Below are 25,946 nucleotides of genomic sequence, written 5' to 3'. Positions count from 1 at the left end.
ATGCTCTTTAGCTATGGTCTCTAGAAGAACTAGTACCAAGTAGTAGAGGAGGTCCTACTGTATGATTAGTTACTCCTTTATTAAATATACATTCCTATATAAGTATGGTGGGGTTGATCTCTATTTAAAAATAGGCATGCTTTAAGGATAAGTAAAACATCTTTTGCAAAAGATTTTTGCGCCAATTAGAAACCAAATTGTTATGATATAGTACAGCTGCAGCTTGACAGTGTCTTTGTTAAAACAGAATGGTTTGGGAACTTTCAACACTCATGCTATTCAGAAGGGTCTGTCAATACTTTTTTTGATTTGCTATACTAACATGTCAGTTTAATATTCTCTTCCTTCCCAAAAGACTGTTTCAGAGACTTACTAGAAGCTATACAGAATATGAAGGTTTATTTCAAAAGAATACATTTGCAAGAATACACATAAATGCACTCAATGTAACAGTACCTTCTGCAAAAATAGGTTACATAATACCCGGTAATGAAAGAACGATCTTATTTCTCTACAAATTAGAAAGCAGAGAGAATAGCCTGGATAACCTTCAAAATGGAGGTTATAATTGTGTATGATGGTGTGATAAGTAGCTAACTTTAAAGCATGACACCACGGAGCTAATGTTGGTAAATCAAAACTACTAGCACACAGCTGCAAACTATTGTTTTTGTACAGGATTAACAAATATTTTGGTTCCAATTTGTTTTTATACAGCTCTAGTGCCTCAAGGAAAATGCTTATCAAAGATACACAAAAACTATCCAAAATTACAACGTAACTATTAAAATGCCTCCAAAATTGAGAGGAAAGTAATCATGTTAAATTAAAAAAATTTAACCAGGACTTCCAGACAAGATTTCCTGTTTTTAATCAAAGAAAGTTTACAAGAGATTTCAATAAGTTATCTTGAAACCAAGCAGCTGTAGATCTTAGAATCTTCGTGGAGGTCCACCTTTAAACGGCTTAAATCCTGAGCCACTTCCCCTCTGCATGGAATTCCCTGTGATCTGTACAACTCTATTAATTGGTGAAGAGTTACTGGAAACAAAGGTTTTAAAAAAAAAAAAAAGAGTTATCAAAAGTATCTATACTCTGGGCATACAGGTAAGAACATTTATCATATTACCTAACTGTTAAACTCAAGTCTCAAAAGAGACTTGAAGCCACCCAAGGAAAGGCTTTAACAGCACTACCACTAGTAATACAGGAACTGTGGAACCAGAGGCTGGCATGGAAAGACTGATTATATGGTATGATGTACAGCAGCAAGCTATCCACTGAAAGTAATGCTGATTGTACTGAGACTATTACACTTCCTAAACATAAGAAGAGCTTTGAGGGACTAGAGGGGAGTGGGAGGAAGGAATATTTTCTGTACCTTGTGTGTGGAGACATCATGCCACCTCCTCCACGGCCATCTCCCATTCTCCTTGTGTCATGATACCCACTTCCTTGAGAACTAGGTCCATGCCATTCTTTCCTTGGTCCAGTTTCACGACTATGGCGTTCAACAACATGTCTGTCCTCATTATAGTGCTAGCAAGAAAATGAATGATTATATGATGTATATAATATATAATTATATATTCATATATAATTATTATTATATAACGAATAAATGAATAATAAGGCATTTTTCATTATCAAACACAAAGTGAGCTTTTCTGTAAAGGTCTCCATTAACACTATTCAAAAATCAAGTAGTTTTTAAAGACTTTGGTCCATAAGCAGCTATGCAATCTTAGAAAAGTCTTGTTAAAATAACTCTAGATAAAATGGAACTATTTTGCATTAATGAGTGTATGGGTATCCGGGGAGCGAAGTTCTATGAGCTCATACTTTACTGCCAGTTCTGTGCTTATTTCTTAATCACTGACAAGCACGTTCCATATATATATATATATATATATATATATATAATATTTTATATATATAAACACACAAAGAGGAAAGAATTAAATGCTTCAGGATCTAGTAGCATGGAGCATTTAGTCTGCGGGCTTTAAAAACAAGTGATGCAGAATCTTTTTTCAGTGAGTAGCATGCTATAGCTTACAGTGACCAACTGCACTAGAAGTAACATGCGCTGCCTCAAAGATGCTTGACATAAGTACTGTATTTTCTGCAGATTTATTAGCTTATTAAAGAAAGCAAAACACATGCACCCTTTAAAATAAAAGTAACTTGAAATTAGTCAGAACGCTTGTTATGATTTATGTGATGCTATGTAGAATCATAGAATATGGTCAGCTTATTTTTCCAGTATTATTTTGTATTCTCCAACCACAAACAGAAAAACGTGACTTACTTGTCCTCCACCTCCTCTTTCTCCCATCACGCCTCGTTCTCCTTCCCTGCCTCCATACCCAGAAGCACTGCTACGGCTACCAGGAGGTGCACCTCTCACATGTCCAGACACTTCTCTTCCTGATCGGTCTGGCCTCTCACCTCTGTAAAAGTTGCTTTCATCAAAATTCTGGTTTCAGTATAGTAGAATTGGTACCAAATCATATTACATATAGAATTACATATGGACTTGTGGTTTTTAGTTTCCTAGCAATATGCAGTTAGCTTCTTAGAAACATTCTTTTAAATCGATATAGCTCTTTAAATAATTAAAGCTTGCATCTATTAGTTCACATCAGCAGTCTTACATAGACAGCCTCCTTACTATATGTTGTCATGCATAATTAGGTATAAATTGCTGGGAGTCAGCAAGTTTATACATGAGGTTTAGCATACTTGACAGCTGACACACAGGTTTTTCCTAATCTTTCTGGAAGGTGACTTTGCCACTCTTTAGGGTGGGATCTGTTCTCTTTACGCACCAGTTCCTGAGGAATTATTACTATGGATAGATTCTACAAGAATCAGTACTATCACTAATTTCTTGGTTAGCCAGCAAGCTTACCTGCCATCCCGTTTATCTGTGCTTATGCTTCCCTCACTCTTCCAATTTGTTTGCCTAGGTGGATTTGAACCAGTCTCTCTTGGATGTCGACCGTGTGGTATTTCAGGTCTGTCATGAATTATCACCGTTCTTCTTTCATCTCTGTCTCCTCGCACTTCCCGTCTGTCTGTATCTCGAAGTTCACTTCTTGGTTGTGGTGGTTCATTTCTTCTAGAGTCACTGAAGTTCTTAGGATATCTCTCAAACCCTGGCTCTTCTCTTCGGGCTGTTGGGCGAGTCTTTTTTGCTTCACCTTGATTTACAAAACGTTCTCGCCTAAGTTGTTAAAGTAGGAAAAAGTAATTTGATTGTTTCCCATTACTCGCATTTCTCCATACATCTAAGTACAAAGGTTAGAAAATATTCATAAGTATTAACAGTATTTTTGAATGTGAATCTGTGGTATATATCTCAAGGCCCTTCCCACACCAAATTATATTTATTTTTACAGTTGTTAGGCTCAAGCTCAAAATGACATTTTTAAATGGATTTATCTGCTCATAGTTTCGGCAAGAGTAATATTTCAACAGATGCAGGACCTCCCCTTTACCTTCCTAGTGTGAAGCATAGGAAATGCTAGATTTCTGTTTCTTAAGTCAGCTAGAAAATATGTTTCACGTTCACTGCAGCATAACAGTTGAAGTACAGAAGTCACAGTTATGTGGTCTTATATTAATTGGTTATTGGAAATATTAAATGGAAACATTAAGTTGGTTTTGAAGTCAGCATCTACTGCAGAGTTGCACAGACTCTAACCAGTGTGACTCATGCAAGTCTTCTTCTCATTAGGTCAGTTGCTTTTAGCCTTATTTATTATGATGAATTATTATGATGAATTTACCAAGCACAACAGATCTAATCCATTGGAACCCACTTACAACTAGATGCTGAAGGAGGAGTAATTGCGGAATTTCTTTTGAAGTGTCATGAAAAAAAGCCCACCAGTCAGCTAATTTGATGTCGCCAGAGAAAAGCAGATATTTTATGCTATGAAGGGCAAGTCCCAAGATCTTTTCAGGACACTACTGCAATTCTATTGCAATTCTATGTATTTGTTGCATAAAGCTTTTAGCATGACTTTAAATTTTGAAGTAGTTAGAGGTGAACTCCAGAGAGATAGAGATGTTGGCAGGTAAATACCTGCCCTATTACTTAAACTTACCTATCAAAAGAAGATGATGGAACAGAAGAACCTTCTGGATATCGTCCCCGTTCTCTGTGATCAAAATCATTAAACCTGTTCTGCTGGCGACTGTAGTCTGAACCATGACTAAAACGTGCATCTGTATCAAGAGCCATCTTCTTATTTTCATTCCAGTAAGGATCATCTCTCCTTTAAGAGAAGCAAATGAATCCTTATCAGTTACATATATCCAAATCATGGCCTAACAGAAAACCATTCAAGTTACCAGTTACTTGTCTGCTTTAAAGACAAGTATTTAACCCGTGAAAAGCCTCTAACAGTCAGTCACTTTAAATAGTGAACAAAATCATTTAAGAACCACCTCCCCCCACTCTGGTCTGCAAATTAAAGAGCTGGTATCAATAAACAGTAATAAAGATCTATGCCACAGTATACTGTCTTGAGCAGTTTAAGGAAACAAAACATTTTATGCCCCATCCATGCAAACTGAATCCATGCAAGATTTTGCCTTCAAAGCAGCCTTCTAGAGAAGCAAAAAGTTCAGAACGGTATTCTCAAGAAAGAACAGTATGGGAAGTGTCACAGCCTTGTTAATTAGAAATACTCAGGTACAGTCTTTATGACAAGAATGCAAGATACTGAAATGTATACAAATGAAGCTGTCTTTACTCCCCTAATGAAAAAATATTAGTGTTCTGCTACTGTCTCTACAATGAGAACTTACATTCCACTGTATCTCTGTTATGTAAATTTTATGGCTAAGGTCTCAGCCATGTGACTCAAACATCAAGTGATAGATGTCATCAGCTTCAGTAAAAATTAAAAGCCATCACATTGACTCTCTGAACCATTAATTTACCAGATATGTGAATTCTTTATGAAGTGGAAGCTAGACATTTCAACCATTTAAAGAGAAATGAACAGCTTTTCTCAGCAAGTGCACACAATTACTTTATGCTCTTTTGGTACAAGAATTTATTCACAGGCTGCTTCTTGTATTTCAAAACCTTCTGTTTCATACTTGGCATAGCCTAATGTAAAAATCATACTAGAAATTCAGTTCTTTTAGGAAGATTCATTTCAGGCACAAACACCTTTTCAGGTCTGCCATGAAGGCTGTAGCTGTTTGTTTTTACTAAGGGCTCTAAAACAGTGGTTTGAGAATTAGATTACCTGTGATCTACATCACGTGGACGTTTCAAAGAATTCCTCTTTTCCTGTTCATAACGAAGTTGTTGCTGTTGTCGACGAAGTTCTTCCCTTTCACGAGCAATACGCTCTGCTTCTTTCCGACGTTCCTACCATAAAAGGGTGAAAAAACACAAACAACCTCTTACTAGGGAAACCTGTAAAACAGATAGCAAGCATACAGACCTAATACTTGATAGTTTTCTGCTAGAGACTGTCTGATATATATATCATCCTTGGAGAGCATTCCACATTAAAGAGCATAAGGACTACTTTAAGAGGAAGTGTTCTTCCTCTTTATATCTGGAGAAGCTATTGGCTATTAAGTATAAATATCTCCAGGTGCTTCCTTATGTTGCTAATGTGCTCACTGCCCAGAAATGGATTTCATTAGGTTCGCTCTGCCACTGTTCTCTAGAAAAAAACAGTAAAGTTACTTAAAACTAGCAATGATCTCGTGAATTTCAGTATCAGTGTTTGTGACAAGACATATACAGCTACTGTATAATCAGTAGCAAGAACTTGCCATCAATTTACAAGCTAAACAAGATAAAAGACTACTTTTGTTGTTTTACATGGTGAATTATTTGTTTTTACATTGGTTCTTTTAAGGCCTGGGTGGAAGGGTGAAGAGAGAAATTCATAGGAAGTGCAAATTGGGTTAGTCCATTATGACAGGCATATTTGTATTCTTTGACTAGAATGCAATACCTGTTCAATACGAACACGCTCTCTTTCCAAACGCTCACGTTCCATCCTTTCCCTCTCTAGTTTTTGCCTTTCAATTTCTAATCGTTCTCTTTCCCTCTGCAAGCATTCTTCTCGTTCATGCATTATTCGTATACGTTCTCTCTCACGACGCTCCCTCTCCGCAATTTCTCTTCTCCTGAAAAAGAAAAAGCAAAGGAGGTAGCAGAAACTCATCTGAAAATAATTCTCATCCAAAACTAACATCACCTCAGGCAGACATAGACAAACTATTTGAGAGGAGACTATTAAGAGAAGCCCTGGTATTAAGAAGTCTATACTCCTTCTAGCCCCAAGTAGCCAAACTGTCCTTAGCATATTCTGCAGAGCCATTTAAGCAGACAACTGATACTAGAAAAGTTTATGTCAAGAATCATCATTCTGATTTTATTTTTTTGTGCTGGATTCATACTGCTGTGTTTATTATCTGTTGTTATTATTATTATACTATGTTTATTATCCACCAGATAACAACAGCGTAGTAAAGAATATGATCTGGATCTTTAAAATACTTTGTTTTAGCTCTTGCCTGCTTCAAGCTAACGAAAGTTTACTTACTGCTTTCTGTCCAAAAATAAAGACAAAATAACATTGTCAATATTCATTCATAATTCTGACTTGCACAGGTTAGGTATACATGTGAACAACTTGATTTGGCTTTCTTCTTCCCACTTCCTATAAAACAGCTTACAAGAAGCAGGAAAGGCATTTTCTCCTATAAAATTTATGCCTGCTGGGAATTCCTTTGTTTAGGGAAATCCAGTCAACAACAAGTCACTTTATCCTTTACAAGATTTTGGCCAAATAAAGTGAGACAAATAGAAGAGACCAACTGTTTAGTCCTTTTATGTAGAAACAAGATGGTATTGTGCTTGATTTGTCATTTAGGCATACAATAGTTCTCTAAAAATCATTATTTTTGGCCACATCTCCTATTCAACTTCTCATATTTTCAAAAAGCAAACTAGCATGCAGTAACACCCCCTCTAACAAACACTAAGCTATGCGTGTACACACATGTGACTATTAAAAGATTAAGCAAATTTTGGAGTCAGTTAATTTGTATGAAGATATTGTTAGGTAGAGTCCCAGACTTTAACATCTGAGTAAAAGGCTTGACAGAACACATTCTAATTAAATTTCTAAAAATAGTATCTGATCAATTAATGTGTAAAAAAGCCTTTAGCAAAAAGTTGAATTACTACCTTCGGAGTTCAACAGCTCGTCGTATTCTTTCCAATCGAACCATGTGTTCTCGCAATCTCTGTTCCTTCATCTTTTCAAAAGGCAAGATATCCTTTCTACCCCTGTATTCCCTGAATTTCACTTTATCTTGAATAATACGCTCTTTGTTCCTCAATATCTGTGGCTATAGATAGAGATTACAATGGTTATTTCAGAAGTCTCATTCCTTAGGGAGATTTCTGGATGCTATGTTCAAATATCATTAACTACTTATCTATCCCAAAGCATAGAGAGCTTCTATCTCTGCTTAGCAGTTTGCGATAATTTATTGACCCATCACAGTAAAGACATCAACAGTATAGTAGCATCAATTCAAATAAGGATTCTATCAAATCTACAGATACTTACTTTTTCAAATCTTCCCCTTCTAACTGTCCTAGTGTGGCCTTGGTCTCCTTTTGTTTGGTCTAGAACTACAACTTGACCTGGGCTTTTACCACCTAGTGAAGGGGGAAGAAAAAAAGGAGAAGGGGTTTAAAACAAACATCTCCATTTGCCTACTACAGATTTTCTTGGGCAAAATTTATAAATCTCTAAACCAAGCTGTTACTGGTAGAAGCATACCAGCACGTCTGTAGTTAAGTAGTAATATAAAATATGGAAGCTTTCACATCAGATATAGTAGATGTTACTAGAGTCTAAAAAAAAAAACAGGCGTTTAATTGCTTTGCTTCCACATTAAGAGCAGGAACATGCCCCCAAAATAAGTCAGACACACAGATTCAAAAGGAAGAAACATGGCTATATTGCATACTTATTCTTTTCTTTTCTTCAGTTTTTTTAGTGGATTCTTGATTAGGGCCACTTGCTCCATTATCATTCTTCTCATCTTTACCTTCTGTTTTCTTGGCTTCTTTACTTTCTTTTTTTTCAGATTTCTCAGATTTCTTTTCTTCTTTTTTGGTTGATGGAGTTCTTGTTAGGAGAGATGCAGAAACACGATGAGGAAGATTCAGCTTAAAGGATTTTTACAACTTCAAAAGACACATATGAAGTTCTTACTTGCTGGCTTTATCACTTGATGCCGTTTTCTTATCTCCCGTGCTTCTACCTGAACCAGATTTCTCATCACTTTCCTTCTTCAGCTCCTTTTTGGAGGGATCACCTTTCACCTATATTTTGTCCAAAAGCAAAAAAGTTAGTACGGATTCTTGCATAAGATGGTCTATTCTAGGAAGTTTGCATCTTAGTAAACCTACTTTCTCAACAGAAATTTGTTGTCCATGCAGCTCTGTTCGATGGAGGTGTGCAATACATCTAGCCACTTCTGTACTTGAAGACATGGTTACTATGCCATAACATTTTGCCCCTGGGCTTCGTGCATTTGTGACCACCTTTGCGCCAAGTACCTGCATAAACAGGTGAAATTTAGGATTTTAGACATACATTTATAATAAGGAAGAGATGATAGTCCAATAATATTTTTTATCCTAGCTTATATGTAAAATAAAAACCTACACTCTGCTAGGAGTGATTCTACAAATTTTTAAAAGCATAGTTCACCTTTTTGAAAATTTTCAAATCATGGCAAATTAACGCTTACATCATGTTTTGACCAATAAGAGCCTCACGCACATTACCCAAACTCTTCTTTTGATAAATTACCATCAAAAGTTATTCACAAAAACACCACTGATGTGTGACTCAAAAAAGTCAGCAGCTGCCAATTAATCACAGGAAGGTATAAGCATTATTATGCGGTAATTTAATAAGGCAGAAAATTCTTCAGAGGCAACTAGCAGATGTGTCAATTAAGCAGTTTCAGCAACCAGCTCTTTGACACCTGCATCTTGACAAAGCATTAAGCTTTGTGTTGCTGCTCCCTGTTAGAATTTCTTTACCTTCTGGAGCTAATCTTTTTGATCTAGTCTTGCTCTAATGCAACAATTTAATCTTTCTAGCAGCCTGCAATGGTATAGTCGTTCAGACGTTAAATATTTACCAATTTATTTAAATAAGAAATGTAAGTAAATACAGGTGCTGCCAAGCATCTCTACAGCAAAAGCAGACAAAGAATTAGAAGTTTTAACAAAATATACTCTCAGGTTTCAATACCTGTGAAGGTGCTAAATAAAAACACCTCCTTAATTTATTAGGAAAATCAGATTTCCAGTAATCAGTACACATACTTATTAGCCACACTGTGAAGTTTCTAACTAGCCCCAAAGATAAAACAACATAACTGCACAAGTTCACACAGATGCTATGAATTCATACAGTTGACATTAACTCCTTTGAGCAAGGAGAAAACAACTGTTTTCAGAAGAATGCTGAGCTTATATGGATTTTTTTTTTTTTTTTTTTAAGTGTTCTATACAATTCCCATGTTAAACCAAACCAAAATCCAGGAAAAGTAAGTTGGTTTAAGCAACATGTAACAAAGCTCATAAAAATATTAAGACTCTTTGAAAGAACAGACATTAAAAGCTACTATATTTTTAACTTCTTTTTTCCATCATTCAGAAGCCCTCAGAATGCTTTTTTTTTTTTTTTTTAAAAAGAAAAGGTTTCCCAGTGCAGCAGATGCTATAAAGACTGCTTGTTTTGCAATTTAGCTACTGGCACATTATCTTACACTAAGTCCTGACCAGTCATATTAGTGACATTTATTTTCTGTCTTACCTCAAAATGAAGACAATTTTCAAAGTTAACTTATGGTTCTTCCTGTAAGCACAAACTCTTATTTTAGGTGCTGAAGGTATTGTGGTTTTTTTGTTTGTTTGTTTGTTTTTTTGTTTTTTTTTATTACACTGGTTAGACATTTCAACTCACTTGTGTTTAAATGAATAAATATTTAGTTTCTGTATCTGAATAGAGGAGGGGGTGGGGGAGGAGACACACACAACACACAGTATCACACCACATGGAATACCTTTCCATATTTGCCAAAGAGATTTTTCAAGTCAGCAGCTTTTGTGTTGGAAGAGAGTCCGCTAACCCACAGGTTTCTAGTTGAACTTCCACTGCTACCACTAACACTGCTTGCACTTCCTGAAACAAGTTTTGCAAAACAGCCAAAAAATTAAGGAAACAAAAGGTATTATCAATATTGAACTAAACTGTTGCTGAAAAGAGAAACTTAGCCTGTTACCTTTAAGTAACTGTTTATCCGGTTACCTTTCTTGAAAAGACTTCTATATAAAAAAAATATATGCCATAAGATTTAATTCATTCACCCACGTATTGAGACCAACAGCTTGGCTAACTCATACCCAGAAGACAAAGCTAGAAAATCATACAATCCTCTGCTTAAAACATGCTTTACCCCTCATTTAGATACGTAAATTTAGCTTCAATTGTTTGATTCTTATTAAGTAACTTCTATCTAAAAAGGATAAGTTTTTTTTAGCACCCAACATTAATTCTTCATCAGTGTGTCTTTACACTAGTAACGTTAAAGAGACAACTGAAAGGTAAACAGAGGAGACAGTTAATCCTCATTATAGCTTATTTTTCCTAGCCCCAGAATGTGCCCGATTTCCACAACTTCAGGAAGCATCTGCCCTCCATCCAGAGCAGCTTTTTAGAAGTACTGCTGGATGTAGCCCACCAAATGTGATTTCACGTATACTAGGAAAACACTAATGAGAAGCTGGAAAAACATTAAAATTTTACATTAACATTTAAAAAACAACCATACAAGCTAACAGTACAAAACACCAAACGACACAAAAACCACCACCACTTACACATATTAGCCATTTCTGTAGCAACACAGAACTAAGAAGTCAAGAAAGTCACGTATAGGTGTTCTCAACATCTATTGTATTATTTTGCTCAGTTCCTTGTTGTTTGCTGTTAAATGTTTGAACTGCTTCTGATTAAGTTAAATTATAGCTAGTTATACAGGAGAGACCAGAACTGGAGCTCCAGTTAAACAGTTGGAAAAATCTGGTAGTATGTTATTTTTGAAAATAATTAAGTTACTTTTTAAGAACTACCATCTTGTTAGCAGGTGGTTCTCCTTCAATGCATCGGTTAATTAAAGCAAAAGGCAACAAACCCACCATTATCTTCATCTAGGATTATCCCAATAGTTATTTTGATAATCCTAATTATCTTGATACACTGCAATATGCTTAGAATATCCTTAAATAGCCACTATACTGGCTTTGCATATGTATTTTAAGAGAGCTTTATGACAGTTACTACTATAGTTATTGTATTTGCCATCGATAACATGAAAACAGATTTGCTGTATCTTTATTTAACTTCAAGTATATAAATATCAATGAACAGACAGGCATCTACAGAAGACAGTTATGTCTGTCACACAAATTTCCCCTCAAAAATTCATTTATCAGGTAGAGTTCTATTCATCCATTGTGAAATGCTAGAGATTGTGACGAAGATTTTCGGCAGAGAGCTAATAGGCAGAATAAGGAGACACAAAGAACGCTTTTGTTCAGCTGAGGCATCAGTATACCTGTTGACATTAACACACACTGGAGCTCCACTCTATATTTTTAGATCGTAATACCAAGTTTTATGGTAACAGAAGGAAACTCCAATGCATACAAATAGCTTCCAACTTCAACATACTAAATAGCCACAAGTGCTATTTTGTTAGCTAGCATGCTAGCTGTTATATTGTAGTTGACAGTTCATTTTATTTAGAAGTGAGCTAGAATTAGTCTATGTAAGTAATTTTGTTGGTGTTATGTTTAAGTGTTTTTTGCATTTTTTCTGTGTATATATATACAACCATTTGTGTTGAGCAGGCATATTTGAAAATTATACCAAATTCTCACAAAACAAACACCTGGGAGATGTTAAGTAGAATTTGCTTACGGTAATGTTTTGAAATAGAAGAATATATTTTCCATAGAGTCCTTAGAATAAATATTTTATAAGGAGTCCAACGTAAGGGGAAATACACACAAACACACACAGAGCTAATAACTACTGCACCTCCAGCATAATTTACTACAGACAAATGAGTTCAATTAAATAAGCCATTTTAGTGCATGGCAAGAAAGTTCTCAAAGAGGAAGGCATTTACTCCAAGGCAATACTACCCTAGCTTGCAATAGTTACCTTTATCATCCTTTGATGTTGTCTTGCTTTCTTTAGATTCCTTAGTGGAGCTAGAGAAGCAAATCAAAAATCAGAAGAAAATTGAAAACACAGTATAAAATGCAATACTTACAAATTCTACTAATACTAATAGACAAGTTAACATTTCAAAAAATAAAAATAAAAAGGGCTAGGCTGTATATTTGAACAAAGGATTCCCTTATGGATTCTTGCACTGATTTTCCCCAGGATGCCTGAAGATCTAGATTTTCTGACAACTCTATTCAGTGGATATATGGCAATCTTCTCCAGATTTCAGGACGGGGACTTGACTTCATTTTGTGTTCTTAGAACTGATAGCTGTTCATTACCATCATCACAAGGACATTTAAAAAACTCGTCAATTTGAAAAAAATAAATAAATGCTGACAATTCGACAATGCAATCACAGTAGGACATAGTGTCTATACGAAGATCTTGAATTTTAAAAAGTAACTTATGGCGGTCAAAAAAATCTATAGGCAGGAGCATAGGATACTAATTATAAGATTCTTGCTGCTACCCCCTTAATGTAGAGTGATCTTATTGAATGCTGGTACTCAGTATCGTAAAGAACTGACATAGAAAAACAAACCTCTTTGCTTGACCAGAGGCCCCAGTAGACGAGGGACCTTTCTTCAAAGTATCCTTTTCTTTGTCTCCAGATTCTGCTTTCTTTGAACTTTCTCTGGCTTCCTTCTTGACAGGATCACCCTTCACGCAGTCTTCCTTCTTACCATCTTTATGGTTCTCAGTCGTCTCATAGTCCTTGCTTTCCTTCTCCAGGCTCTGTGAAATGGTATCCTGCCCGTCCTTTGGCTTACTTGCTTCAGAATCTGTAATTTTCACATTTTTACCTGTTTCTAGGAGGTCATCACCATCAAAATCCAGAGTGATGGCATCTTCAGCCTGGATTGTAACCGATATGTTATCATCCTCAGCTTCTTTCACAGAGGTGTTAGCTTCCATCTCTTCGTGAGCCGTGTGATCAGCCTCAGCTAGGCTTTCTTCTGAAGGAAGAGGTTTAGATACTTCTTGTGTACCATCACCAGAACCTGCTTTATCTAAGAGGATTTAACAGGAATAAATATGGCAAAACAAGAAGTTTAAACAATTTCATATTCATAAGCTAGAATAGGACCTAGAAAATACAAAGCCAGTTATTAGCACTGATGGAAGGTTAGGAAAAAAACACAAGGTGTATTAACACAAATATAAATCCTTTACCCAGGATCACTTATTCTTCATGGCAAAACACATTTTCTAGAGACAAATACCAAAACATTAGGAGTCAGAATATGGTTCCATCCTGGAGATACCCGTTCTTCATAAGAAGTATCCATTTTCCAGTTTAAGATTTAGCATGTCGTAAGAAAATAGTTGCTTTGGATGCTCACAGTTTGGATTAATCCATCTTTGAATCTTCCTGGTTGTACGACTTCCAGACTTCCCAAATCCAAAAGAGTTACAGTCTTGGAGAATTTCAGTCAGTCTTCCATACTGGTTTTCTTAGGCTTTTCCTTTCCAAGAGCGGTTTGGCAGTCAAGTTAGCTGTACAAGGTTGCTGCAGAAAACGGAGGATCGTCCTTTAATCCAGAGTTCGTAGACGAATGGTTCTCAGTCTTCATCCACTGGACGGATGTTCCATCTCAGTCCCACACTGGCATCTCCAACAATTCTTGGGTTTGCACTGAAGAGATACTTCAGTTGTAGGTCCCTCGTAAACAAGGAGTCTGTAGTTTTATTCTGTAACTTCAGTGTGTATTCCATCTTGCGTAAAGTGATGGTGTTCCATGTCCTTTCTAGTCCACAATATGTAGAATCCTTAAGACTTCTGTCCAGAAAGTCTGTTTGCCCAAGTGCATCATATTCCTTCTATAGTTTCACTAATGAGCACAGCTTAAAAAAAAGTAGCCACTCCACAGATTTCCAAATACTTGTTTTACCATTCTATATACAACCGGTATTTCCAAGTGACAGTTAACTCAAGCATATGACGGTCCATACATATGTTGGGCGCTCAAGTTCAGCGTAAGAGCGTATCATTTCCACTCAAGTAAACATCAGTTACTGCAGTGCAAGTTGGAAGCATTTGCATCAAGACTTACCGTATATTAAAATCAGAGTCCTTGAATACTATGGTTTTTTGATTCAGTTAAGATTCATAGTATTACAACTATTTTATACATCCACCACAGTAACTGATAAGTACTGTAATCAGCTCTTAAAAGTAAAGTAACTCTTAAGAGCAAAATAAACCCAATGACTGCAATAATTCCAGGTGCTGAACTTAATAAGGAGACAACTGATACTTAGTACTTGAGAGAAGACTACTATTAGCAAAGAGACTGAAAGTTACAAGAGAAAATTGCTTGGTCTATCAGGCTAAAGACCTCTTAAACTCTATTAAACTTCAAACATACCTTTCTCATTTTCTTCATCTTCACCATCCTGCAAGAAAAGGAAGTCAAGACTAAATGTCTTCTATTTTAGAACTTAAAGTAGAACAGTTCATATTTTCCTTAGAACTTCTATCATACAAAGGTAAATTAATGAATCATAAAAACCATTTCCAAAGAAAAGATAATGAAACCAACCTTTTCAAATCACTGAAAGTTTAGTATAAACTTCACTGGTATTTGTCTCCAATACTTGCAATATGTAGCTGTTTTCTCCCTCTGGACACCACCTTCCCTTAAGAAGATGTTTCTAAACTGTCCCTTATCCTGCTAAAACCTCCCGAACAGATGTTACACTGAGTACTACTTACAACAAAATGCAAGCAATCCATCATCAGCTTTGAAAGAAGAAACTACCTGGTTTCAGAAAAGTCTAAAACTAGATAGACTTCCCTCATTAACTGTTTCTAAATGAAACAGCAATTTTAACACGTATTTATCATTAACACCTCTAATCTGTCCCTTTTCAGATGTCAGTTCTATGCAACTCAGAATGAATTTCTGATCTTAAAGATGTTACAGATGTTAGTTTAACAAAAATATTCTCCAAAGGCAAAGTTAGAAAGTTAAAACAGAAGTAGTAGATGTACATGAATATCTAGAAGGCTGTATACACTTTGTTATATACTTTGTTAACATTTGTCATGGCCCTTTGAAGTATTTTTAAGAGTTTAAAAAAAAATACCTTACTAAGTCTATGCACCGAACATTCCCAAATTAGACAGGAGTTTGCATTTATACACTTTTTTCTTATTTAATTAAAAAAAGTGTTCTATAACGTAATACAATAAAGGTAAACAGTCTCTGACCCTCTAAGATGCAAACTGGAACAGAAAGCAAGTGTAAAATGATCTTTTCCAAATTAACTGATATGAAAATCAGTTTATACAAATGATTTGGAACTTACATGGACACTTGTGAAAGTGTAATCTTCTATGTCTTGACCTTCATTTTCCTATGAAAACATAAAAAGGACTTGCTAAGCAAGCTATTTGTAACATACTTTAAATACATTCAGAGTCAATAAATTCAATTAATTCAGAAAACATTTTACACTCAAAATGAACATCAATGAGTGCTTTTCCTAATTTGCATCTTAGAGTTCAGTGTTCAGATTATGTACGTCATTACTAGTAAAAAGGGAAAAGAACCTCTTGGGAACCCAGTCGTGGACTGTGGTACAGTTTTATCAACTAATACCACATTTGTTTCAGGACTATTCAGATACAGGCCAAGAAAAACAGAAAAAAAAAAAGTAACTCATCTTTTGGAGATAAGCAAGCAAGACAAAGCAGAAAAACTAGTTCTTAACGTCCCATTAGCACAGATACGAAAATATGCATTTTGCTGATAAAGAAGCACATTAAAATACAAGAGTACCTGACTTTCAGAATCCTTTTCTATATCTTCTGTTGTCTCTGCTGGCTCCAAGTTGTGGTATCTTTTCTTTTCTGCTGATGGGAGTTCTTTAGAATTCAAGTTCTCATCTTCAACAGATTCTTTAAAGTCCTTTAATTCATCATTTCCATCTTGATCACTTGCATCTTGAGTCTCCAATTCACTTTCCTTTTGATGTGAACAACAAATGTTTGGCATGGTTATCAGCTATATTCTGAAAAAAAATCACTGCCAAAATTGCTGTTTTTGCAAAATACTGTATCGCAGCCATAATAAGAATTAAGTATACTTCAAAAAAATCCCACACCTTCACACACTGCAGCATGACAGCTCTTAACACAGTAAAAAACAATGATGCAGATTTCCATGTAAATTAGCCCAGAGAAAACGGAGTTTTTTGTTTGTTTGTTTTTGAAATAAAGCAAAACACTGAACTTAAATAGCAACTGGAATATTCTTTTTTTTTTTTTTTTTTAAATACATACTTTTATTACCTTGACAAAGGAATCCTCTTCAACTGAAGCATCACCAGTTGATTCATCAGCTTCCTGCTTTTTACCTGAAATGACAGGATATGCTAATGATGAAAGCTGCTAAGCAGAGCAGGCTTTCTTCCAATACTGATTATGTGCTGTGCTACAGTTTATTATTCTCTGTTCACTGTTATATAACCCTCCCAAAGTCTAGTGTTTTTGAGGCGGGGAGAAAAAAGTCACACGAGCTAATATGAACAATCAATGCTGTTTCATAAACAAGCAGTTACATCCAAGTTAGTGATTTTGATATCAACTCTTCTACTTCCAGAGATGATGAAATTGAAGAGAACGTTAGTGTATATTTCTAGAATTACTGGAGCTAAACTATACTTTATAACTAACATTCTGGAAAGGCCACTCTTTATAGGATAATTAGCAGCACAAAACAATTTAGGTTAGAAGGGACCTCAGAAGGTCTGCCGAACCTCTGGCTCCAAAGAATGCAAACTTTCAAATTATGATCAGATTGCTCAGGGTTTTATCTAGCTATGTTTTTGAGTATCTACAAGCATGTGAAGTCCACAGCTTCTACAAGCCTCCATTTTCAGTGCTTTTCATCACTAGAGGGAACTAGCAGCAGAATTGAGTCAGGTCAAGCACTGGCTTTTCTACATATTCTTTAGTGTACAGAGGGCATGTTCCATCAAAGAATTCTGTTCTTCCAGTACACACATGCTTTTTTCCTAATTAATATGACTCAGTGGAGATGACAACTAGACAGAGTTCCCTTTGGAACCCATTGAATTTCCTTAACCCTCTGCAAAAAGGAGGCCAGAGGCCTAGATATAGTATGTCCAGACAAACAAGCCCTTTTTAGAGCATTCTGTTTCATTTTATCAAAGATCAGCCTACGTGACAATTTTCAGTAGCTCAAGGTGAAAAAGCAGTTCAGTTGGGAAGGAGCTTTACTATCTTCTGTTGAAACTCAGTATCAATTCAAGACATAAATGAGATGGCAATCAGGATCAGCACTTAACGCGTTAGTTTTTGACCTCATCTCTCTGCTCATCACTTCATCTTCAAACAAATGCTAAATTATCAGTTTTATACTCTGAAGGAATAGAAAAGGAAAACCCAAGCTGAAGTCTGATGTAGTATGCACATTTCTGTGACTTGGAATAGTCTTTTTTTTGTCAACAATTTTTCTTAGTCTTTCACACACAGCTCAAATTACATTTCAAAGTTAGAAACTGCAATACTACAGGATGAAAAAATATGTTTTCTTTCTATTTAGACTCCAATTGTTTTCCCTTTTTTTCCACTGAAAGGCAACACTGACAGCACTCCTGTATACACCATTTTGCATTACAAGGTCAGAAATGCACTAGTCTCCAGGAAAAGATACACTGCAGAAGTCTTTGATTGCAAAACATGAAAAAGTTCAGATCTAAATGCACAGGAGAATCAACAACACATTCCCATTTTATATGTGGAATGCAATAGGTTTGTGAGATTTTGGAGTAAAAACCCAACAGCAGATGTATACTTAGGAAAGCTCGGCTTCCCTCAAAAAGAGTTGTGGACTTATACCAGAAAGGACAGTTTTTGATATGCTTCACATCTGATGTGTGAAAGACAGACTAACCCAACTTTGTATTAATATTTCAGCATTCTGCAACAGAATCCATAACCACAAGTATCTTCAATGTAAGAAAGCAGTGAAACAGCATGGATTTTCTGTTTCAACCCTCTCATTTCAGTTCCTCAGTTTATTAAACTTCAAAGTCCAAGTTCTTTCCGCATCTCATATCCAGACAGGCATACACAGACAGGCAAATACACACAGCAGATGCTGGACATTTAGCAACTAGCTAGCATGTGCTATTTTGAAAACTACTTTAATTCACTTGTTTTGTCAGAGGAAATCTGGCAGGTGAACTTCAGAGGGAATAGAAAAAACAATTGACACAGCTGCCTCAAGTAAGTCCATCACTCTGCAATGACAGCTAGAGAACTGCATTTTACTGCCATGTCCCCATCAAAGGGAAGTTATACCTCTGCATAAAGAAGCCCTCTGTACCTTTTACCTTCTGCTAGAGTAAACGAGACAGGCATATGTATTTTAATTGGTCTGCCTTTGCAATAAAAGCCCAGTTTGCTCTGAGTATCAGAGGCATTAAAACACATAAGGAAACCTGAATAACGACCTTTGCTTTGCAGCCTCTAGCCAGAAAGTGGTAGGAAGCTTACTTTCCCTGCTAGTTCTGTGTTTTAGGTTACTTTGACCTGGTTAGCACCACAGTACTTCAAAGGTCTGATACAAATAGTTTTCAGATGCTAGTATAGGTTTGTTAGTGACAGTAACTTGCTAAACCAAAAAAAAAAAAAAAAACCACCAAACCACCCCTGCCTCAATGAAAATTCAGAACTTCTCTACACCGATACTCATTCACAATGGACTCTCATTTTCACAGAACTACTGTGAGATTACAACAAACACACTTCAAGGAAGGTAACTTGGATTACAAGGTATGTAAACAACTATGGTCAGAATAGCTGGGTCTTCTGCAGGCAACAGGTGCAGTGGGTCTCAAGGCACACAAGCTGCTAACACAACAAGATTTCTCACATGTACAGGTTATCCATGCAGTGGCTATTGGAAGCGTCAGTGTTGCAAACAGTACTCCCCACAAACCTGGGTGCCTGAGCTAACACCACAACCACTAATTTACCTTGATGTGTTGGTACTCTCATAAGCTGCGCTCAGTCACTTCTCCGGCTATGGCAATTCCTACGCACCATGAAATTGCAAGAGCATTTACACAGAGAATGGGTAACCTCCTTAGAGGTAAGTAGAAGATCTGAAGCATCTTTAAACCTGCGTAATATCAAACCAACACTTTACTTTCTCATTGATAAGTCTTGCAGTAGCTTAAGTTCATCATATCCATTCACTGTCCTCTACCCAGGGAGTTGAGACTCCCCAGCAGTATCCAGAATTATCTAACAGCTTATTCCACACAACTCAGACTAGAAACCTGCATCTCATGCAGAAGTAGAGTGACACTCGTCACCAAGTTTTGGAAGAATTAGTGACTGCATCTCCTTTGGTATTCCTGGTGAACCCACAACAAGGTTCTCTCATACCTGATGCTAAAGAATCATTAAAAACATGGGACAGGAAGTAAAGAGGAAGATGGGGAAAGACAACCCTTACAATGGAGTAAACTCTTTGTAACGTTAGAGGCCCACAGCTGCAACTGGAATAGGACCACTTGCCATAACATTACCAGAAGTCACCCTGTTGCATTACTGTATTCTTAAATGGTATCATAGGGTACCAAGCACAGTTAAGTTTTTTATAGCTTCTGCACAACACCGCTGTTACTCATTTATTTTTTAAGAAAGGATGCACTTTGCAAAACCAGATATTCTCTAGATAATCACCAAGTTGCTCATAACATTTGCCATAATTTCTTATCATACGATTAAGCATTCATAATGCTTCCTAGTGCAGCTCATTAGAGATATCACTCACTTGCACCTTAATGAAGTTACTTAGGAAGTATTTAGCAAGATTAGTTTTTCCTAACAAGTTTTCTGAGAGCAGATAAAAAGCTGTAAGTAAGACTTGTATACTATTTATATCTCACTTCAGTAAGGCTGATGTATCCCAACTCAAGTGATGGAAACAGCTTTCTAACATTGGAGCCACCTATGCAAAGCGTTGCTAAGAGTAAGGCTGTGTGCTGTTTTTCAGGTGTTGATTACAGTATCTTCAATTTCTAATCATCAGATCAAAACTGAGTTCAGGTATTTTAGCTTAAGAATTTCATTCCCCAAAGAAAGATTTTTTTATATATCACCTACTGAATAATAGGCAAGAATTCCACCTGCAAAGGGAAGTTCTCTTTACAAATAATTTAAGTACGTCTTTCCTCGAAAGAGGAGAACAGAACTGCATTTATTATTTCCTTATGATGTACTGTATCTTGAGTAAAATATTTAGGAGAAAGGAGGGTCTCAACAGTTGGTTTAATATTGACAGAAATACTTCAAAGTTGGCAGAAATACTTAGAGTGATTGAATGCATCACCGCTCAGATGCCTAGAAAAAAAATAAATTAATTGACTCACAAAGTAGGTTTGTTAAGACAGACATGACTTGCAACACTAACAGGCTTAATTAGCTGACACTGCAGCAGTGCTGTGTGCAAGGGCAAGCCCCCCACAAGAGCATTTGGAGAGGTCACTTTTCAGTCTGTGCTACTTTATTCAGCAACTGTGAAACAGATCAACAGAACCGGCCAGCAAGGTCAAACAAGCTACTTGCTTGCCTCAATAAATACATAAAAAAAAAAAAAAAAACAATAATAAAAGCAGGGCAGCAAAGCTCAGGAGGACAACTACTTTGGAAAAAGTATTCTAAAAATATTTATTTAGGAAAAAATCACGTTATTCAAGATTAGAATTAAGCCATTGGTACTAGCACCCAGCAGATTACATCACATATGTAACACACACTTAAAATGCAGTTTGCAGTCCCTGTCCTCTCCAATGCTGGTTCACTGGGCCAGAGAATTCTGATCTAGTGCTGGGCACACTTCACCACACGCTGCAGTATTTCAGAAGTCAAACCACAAAAGTACAGTGACAGATGTTAACACCTTTAACAGGAGAAGGAATACTGGACAGTTTGATAAAACAATTTTAATATTTCTGAGGGACAGATGACATCGCAACAGATCATTTTCCTTACTCCAGTTTCCTTTTAAAGGCCAACAGCTTTACTTGGTTGTTTTAGTCACTTAACAGGTTTAACAAAGAAATTAAAAATTTTGCAGGCAATAGTCTAAGCTAGACACTGTCAGGTGTCAGTGACAATACTGACTCTCAGATGAAACAAATTGGAAATAGATGTAAACCAGGAGGAGACTAAAGCTGCAAAATAATAGGTGACTAAGTGGCCTTAGAAACCTGAAAAGCATCAGAAAACATCTTTGCCCACATTAATACTCTGAAGTTAAAATCGCTTAGTCCAAAATCTGTTCTTCATCTACACAATGCAAAACGTGGCAGAAAAGTAGTTTTCAATCACTGCATTACGATGTATCAATGCAATGCTACCATATTTTTGATTACAGATACTTCAAAGGAACGTTCATATCACAAGCATTAAGAAGATTTAATACTAGCAGTAACCTGCTCTAAATTCTAGAATAACAGAACACTGAAGCTTGAAAAGAACACTTTAAAAAAACTGCCACGTTTTTTACAAAAATGAATTTTTCTTACAGCTGCTAAGTTCCAGGGAGTGGAGGCACAACTGAGGCAATTAAAGTTGGCTTGATGGAACACCCGGGATTTATTCAAGTTCAGGCTTTCAGACTTGAATTGTCAAAGCCAGCCAATCTCACCTATATAGCTCTTTTAATTAGTTGTTCTGTAGCTCTTCTTTACTCCAGATAGTTAAATTAGCTTCAGGTAAGAAGTGTTACATTTTGACTAACTTTAAGTCTAGAATTGATCAAGGATTTTGCTTGCATTACAGATTCCTTCTGCAAGTAGGAGTCTTGATGTAAAAGCTTCTAACAGCACACTTCCCTCATGAGTGGATCCACACGGCTCCCTGTGTTTTATCTACATGTTGGCAGGTCTGTAAATGCTCTGTTTTAAATAAAACTCATTCCCCCCTCCCCCCCCCCTCCATACAGTATCACATGCTGCAGAACTGGTGAGGTACTGTTTGTAGAAGAAAGTCTATATTCAAGTCAGTTTAATTAAGACCTTATTCTTCTGTTCATGGTAGTTTTTATAGCTGTTTCTTCCCTGTCTCGTAAAAAGCTGGTTCAGTACCACCACTGTCAAAAGCTTGTCATAGTCTAGTAGAAGTCTACAGTACACACTCAGCTGAGTGAGAGGGAGAACAAACAGAGTACCCTCCCCTTCCTCCCAACTCAGCCTGCATCAATATTCTGGATTAAGGTATTCTGACACTGCTATGGAATTAGCCACCTCACTGTTTCCAAAGATCTTAAAGAGATGCAGTAGAACTGGCTACATTCAGAACTAAAACTGATGGCCACCTGACACGATTGATTCTACCCCCTGCAAGAAATCTCCCACTCCTTGGCCTTTTCCGAGGCTGTGTTTTCTTTGTAACTCCAACAAATATCTAGTATTCCTACCCTCCTTTGTACAGCAGTGATAGCATGAAAAACTACTGTAGAACTCAGTGTCATTTATTTTACTGATAGGCAGCAGTAAAATAATTAAAATAAAAACTCACTAGAGTTAGTCTGAAGCTCTTGGGAGAGGCAAAGCACTAGCAAAAGGCTAGGAACAATCTGTGAGCAAAATCAGTAAAGGGCACAACACTACGCAAAGCAAAGACCATGTACAAGTACAAGAAGGATCAAGATAGTTAATTTCAAGAGAAAATCCAGTTGATAGGCATGCATCTTCTACATGCCTTCGAAAGTTCCCTAGTGACATGGCTGGGAACAGATTTTTTCTAAGTGCTACATTTCCAAGTTTAGAGGTAAACCAGTAAGGAGGGAAATTCTTGGTAACTAGTAAGATATTTCAACAACAAGGATAAGAAGAGGGAAAGATAACATCAAAATCACCAGTTAAGACCACAAGGGGCAGCTGAAAAGAAAGCAAAGAACTTCTGTGGAACACCTTTCCTTCCAGCTCAAAGGTACTTAACAGAAAGAACAGTTAGTAGTGATCCAGTAAGATCCAGAAAGATTTTCCCTAGACAAATTAATGAGTTCTTGTTCCTTACTTGGAAGATTAATGCTGCATAAACCTCTCAAAGTTTTGGCACAAAGTTTGCTCATAAGACTTTTGTAATCTGAAAAGTACTGAGAAATTCTCCAGTTCAGAGTGAGCCAGTACCAACTTCATGGAGGTCATATTTAGCTCTGAGTTGTAGCAAGGCTGTACATCTCGTACATGAGCCTTACAATTTAGTTCCATAAAAGAGGTGGCAGCACGCAGCTACTGAATGAAGCCTCAGCTCAGGCAGCAGCATCACTAGTAGGGAAGCAATCTGCAGAAGCAAAATAGCATGAATACAGAAGAGGCCAGTTCAAACACATCGTGCATGTCATCAATCTAGTTTGGAAAATAGGAGGATGAAAAGCAGGAGATAAGGGAAACTTTTATTACAGCAGAACAAACAGCCATTTAGGTCTCTACATTAAAAATTGTGGAAGCATTCCTTTGTTTAGCTTCCATGTAGTTTTCTTAAGCATCAGTTACCTTTCTCAAAATAAGGAATAAAGCAATGCCACAGAAAATGAAACTGCATTGCTGGCTTATTTTCCTCACACTTTTCTAGTGTGCCAAAAGCACAGAAGAGTTACTACTCAAACTTCCTATACAGGTATGTTTTATTAATAAATTCCCCATTCACAGCACCAGGCAAAAACGTTAATAATCATTTCCATCACAACACTCAGCCTAAGACAAATGACACTGTTATAAGGTTGATCATTTCCACAACAGGTATCTATAGCACATGTGTGAACATACCTAGCATATACGTTCAATGAAGAATGCTATGCATAAAACAGGAGTTTCCTTCCCCAGTATTATTTTGCAGGTTATGGATGTCCCCAGAAAAACAGGAAACAGTATCATCATTGTCCCCCCTCTCATTCCACCCCAAAAAAAATCTTAAAATAGTTATGCATAAGGAAACACAGCCAACGCAACCATTGCCAAATATACCAGCTTAAGATCTAAATAGTTAGTTTTTACAACTTAAGAACTCAAGTCTCTTAACTGGATGTTTCATTTCCCAGAAAGCCTTCAGATCATAATCAGGAAACTCTTACTTATAAATCTTGTCTTACTTCAGCAAAAAGTATGTTAATAAATCTGCACAACACAATACTCTTCAGGCTGTGACCCCTACCACAAACATCACTACTCGGGGTCCCTTCCCATGGCTAAACAACCTCTTAGTTTTCCCTCTGCCATTGCGCAGATACTCAGTCTCTACACTGATGTCCATGTCCAGCATCAGAGCTGCATGGCAGTTCCTATACCCATTTTGCCTACGTTCAGGAGGCAAAGTCCACACTCAGGACCCCCTGCACACAGCATATTCCAAAAAAAATAAATCTCACAGACCATCTGTACAGTCTGAGCACACACAGTAGAAGTCTCCAAGATCAGATCCTGTCAGAAGGCTGTACAGCCACTACCTCATAACACATCACCTACCCAACCCATTTTCCATATATACCCGGTATCCCTATGCTCTGCAAGGCCCCCTTAAGCCTCAACACATTTCTCCACACATCCCACACCCGCAAGGATAAGTAGATGTGTGACACAGAGACAGACACAGCAGCGTGCAGGAGAAGGAAGTGAGCAGGTGAAACAGGTGGCGATGGGGGGAGCGGAGATGGGGGAAGGAGAAGCAGTGCCCGACAGCGGGTGAGGAGAACGAGGTGTGTTACGTGACAGAAGTAATGAGCAGAACTGCAGCCACGCTACAGGCTACAACCATACACTCCTTAAAGGCGATATATGCAACAAAAAGCTCTTTTAAATACATAATCTATATCAACAGATTTTAACCTTTGCCTTTAGTTGGTTTCTTGGTGGGTGTGTCAGCTGAAACAGTTATTTCAATATTATCTGGATCACCTCCTTCCTCTTCAATAGCCTGAATGAGACAAAAAAGGACAGTTTTTAACTGAGTTCGATTGGAAGCTAGACAATTTGACTTCAGCAAGCATCACTGAGCCAAACCACATATTCTCTGAAACTATTAGGTATTTTACGAACCACCCTAGGTCAAACCTCGCACTGAAAGCTGGGGGAGGCCGAGGAGAGGCCGGGGCTGACGGCCACAGCTCCAGCCGCGGCAGCGACCCCTCGGAGGGGCAGCCTGGCGACAAGCAGCACGCCTCATAACGCGAGGAGGCCTCCACGCCACACACGGGGCCGCGGCACAGCAGCAGGAGAAGCTCCGAGCCGCCGGCAGGGCGCCCCGCCACAGCGGCCCCGCCGCAGGCAGCACGGGCCGGGCCCCTCAGCGGGGCCTCTCACCTGCTTGAGGCGGGAGATGAGCACCGTCTTGACGCCGGTGACGTCCAGGTTGCGCCGCTTCAGCTCCGACTTGAGGTCGATGACGCGCAGCTCCGCCAGCTTCTTGCTCTCGGTGGGGGGAGGCGGAGGCGGCGGCGCCGCGGCCGCCGGGGCGCTGGGAGCCGCGGGAGCCCCCGCGGCGGCGGCGGGAGAGGAGGCGGCGGCGGCCAT

At 37.6% G+C, this 25,946-nt stretch overlaps 1 protein-coding gene across 8 annotated transcripts; it reads right to left on the bottom strand.

Moving 5' to 3' along the window:
• Nucleotides 1-382: 382 nt before the first annotated feature.
• Nucleotides 383-25,946, bottom strand: SLTM (SAFB like transcription modulator; the record flags this gene model as incomplete). Of its 8 annotated transcripts, none has more annotated exons than XM_084532873.1 (21): nt 383-1,041; nt 1,382-1,539; nt 2,312-2,465; nt 2,915-3,229; nt 4,116-4,286; nt 5,271-5,395; nt 5,997-6,171; nt 7,238-7,401; nt 7,626-7,717; nt 8,032-8,192; nt 8,280-8,389; nt 8,477-8,626; nt 10,150-10,268; nt 12,315-12,364; nt 12,928-13,396; nt 14,756-14,783; nt 15,699-15,746; nt 16,172-16,357; nt 16,684-16,748; nt 25,263-25,350; nt 25,737-25,946. In XM_084532873.1, 21 exons carry the CDS (start codon nt 25,944-25,946, stop codon nt 933-935), a joined length of 3,147 nt encoding a protein of 1,048 aa, XP_084388999.1. In that variant the 3' UTR covers nt 383-932. The 8 variants fall into 8 exon arrangements, with proteins under 8 accessions (XP_084388999.1, XP_084389000.1, XP_084389004.1 ...); XM_084532874.1 differs by having other exon boundaries at nt 2,312-2,453; XM_084532878.1 differs by having other exon boundaries at nt 8,113-8,192.

Source organism: Aythya ferina, assembly GCF_964211825.1.
Source record: "Aythya ferina genome assembly, chromosome: 11".
In the NCBI taxonomy this organism is placed as follows: domain Eukaryota; kingdom Metazoa; phylum Chordata; class Aves; order Anseriformes; family Anatidae; genus Aythya; species Aythya ferina.
Note: the sequence above shows the minus strand (reverse complement) of the source record. Positions and strands in the feature narration are given on the sequence as shown.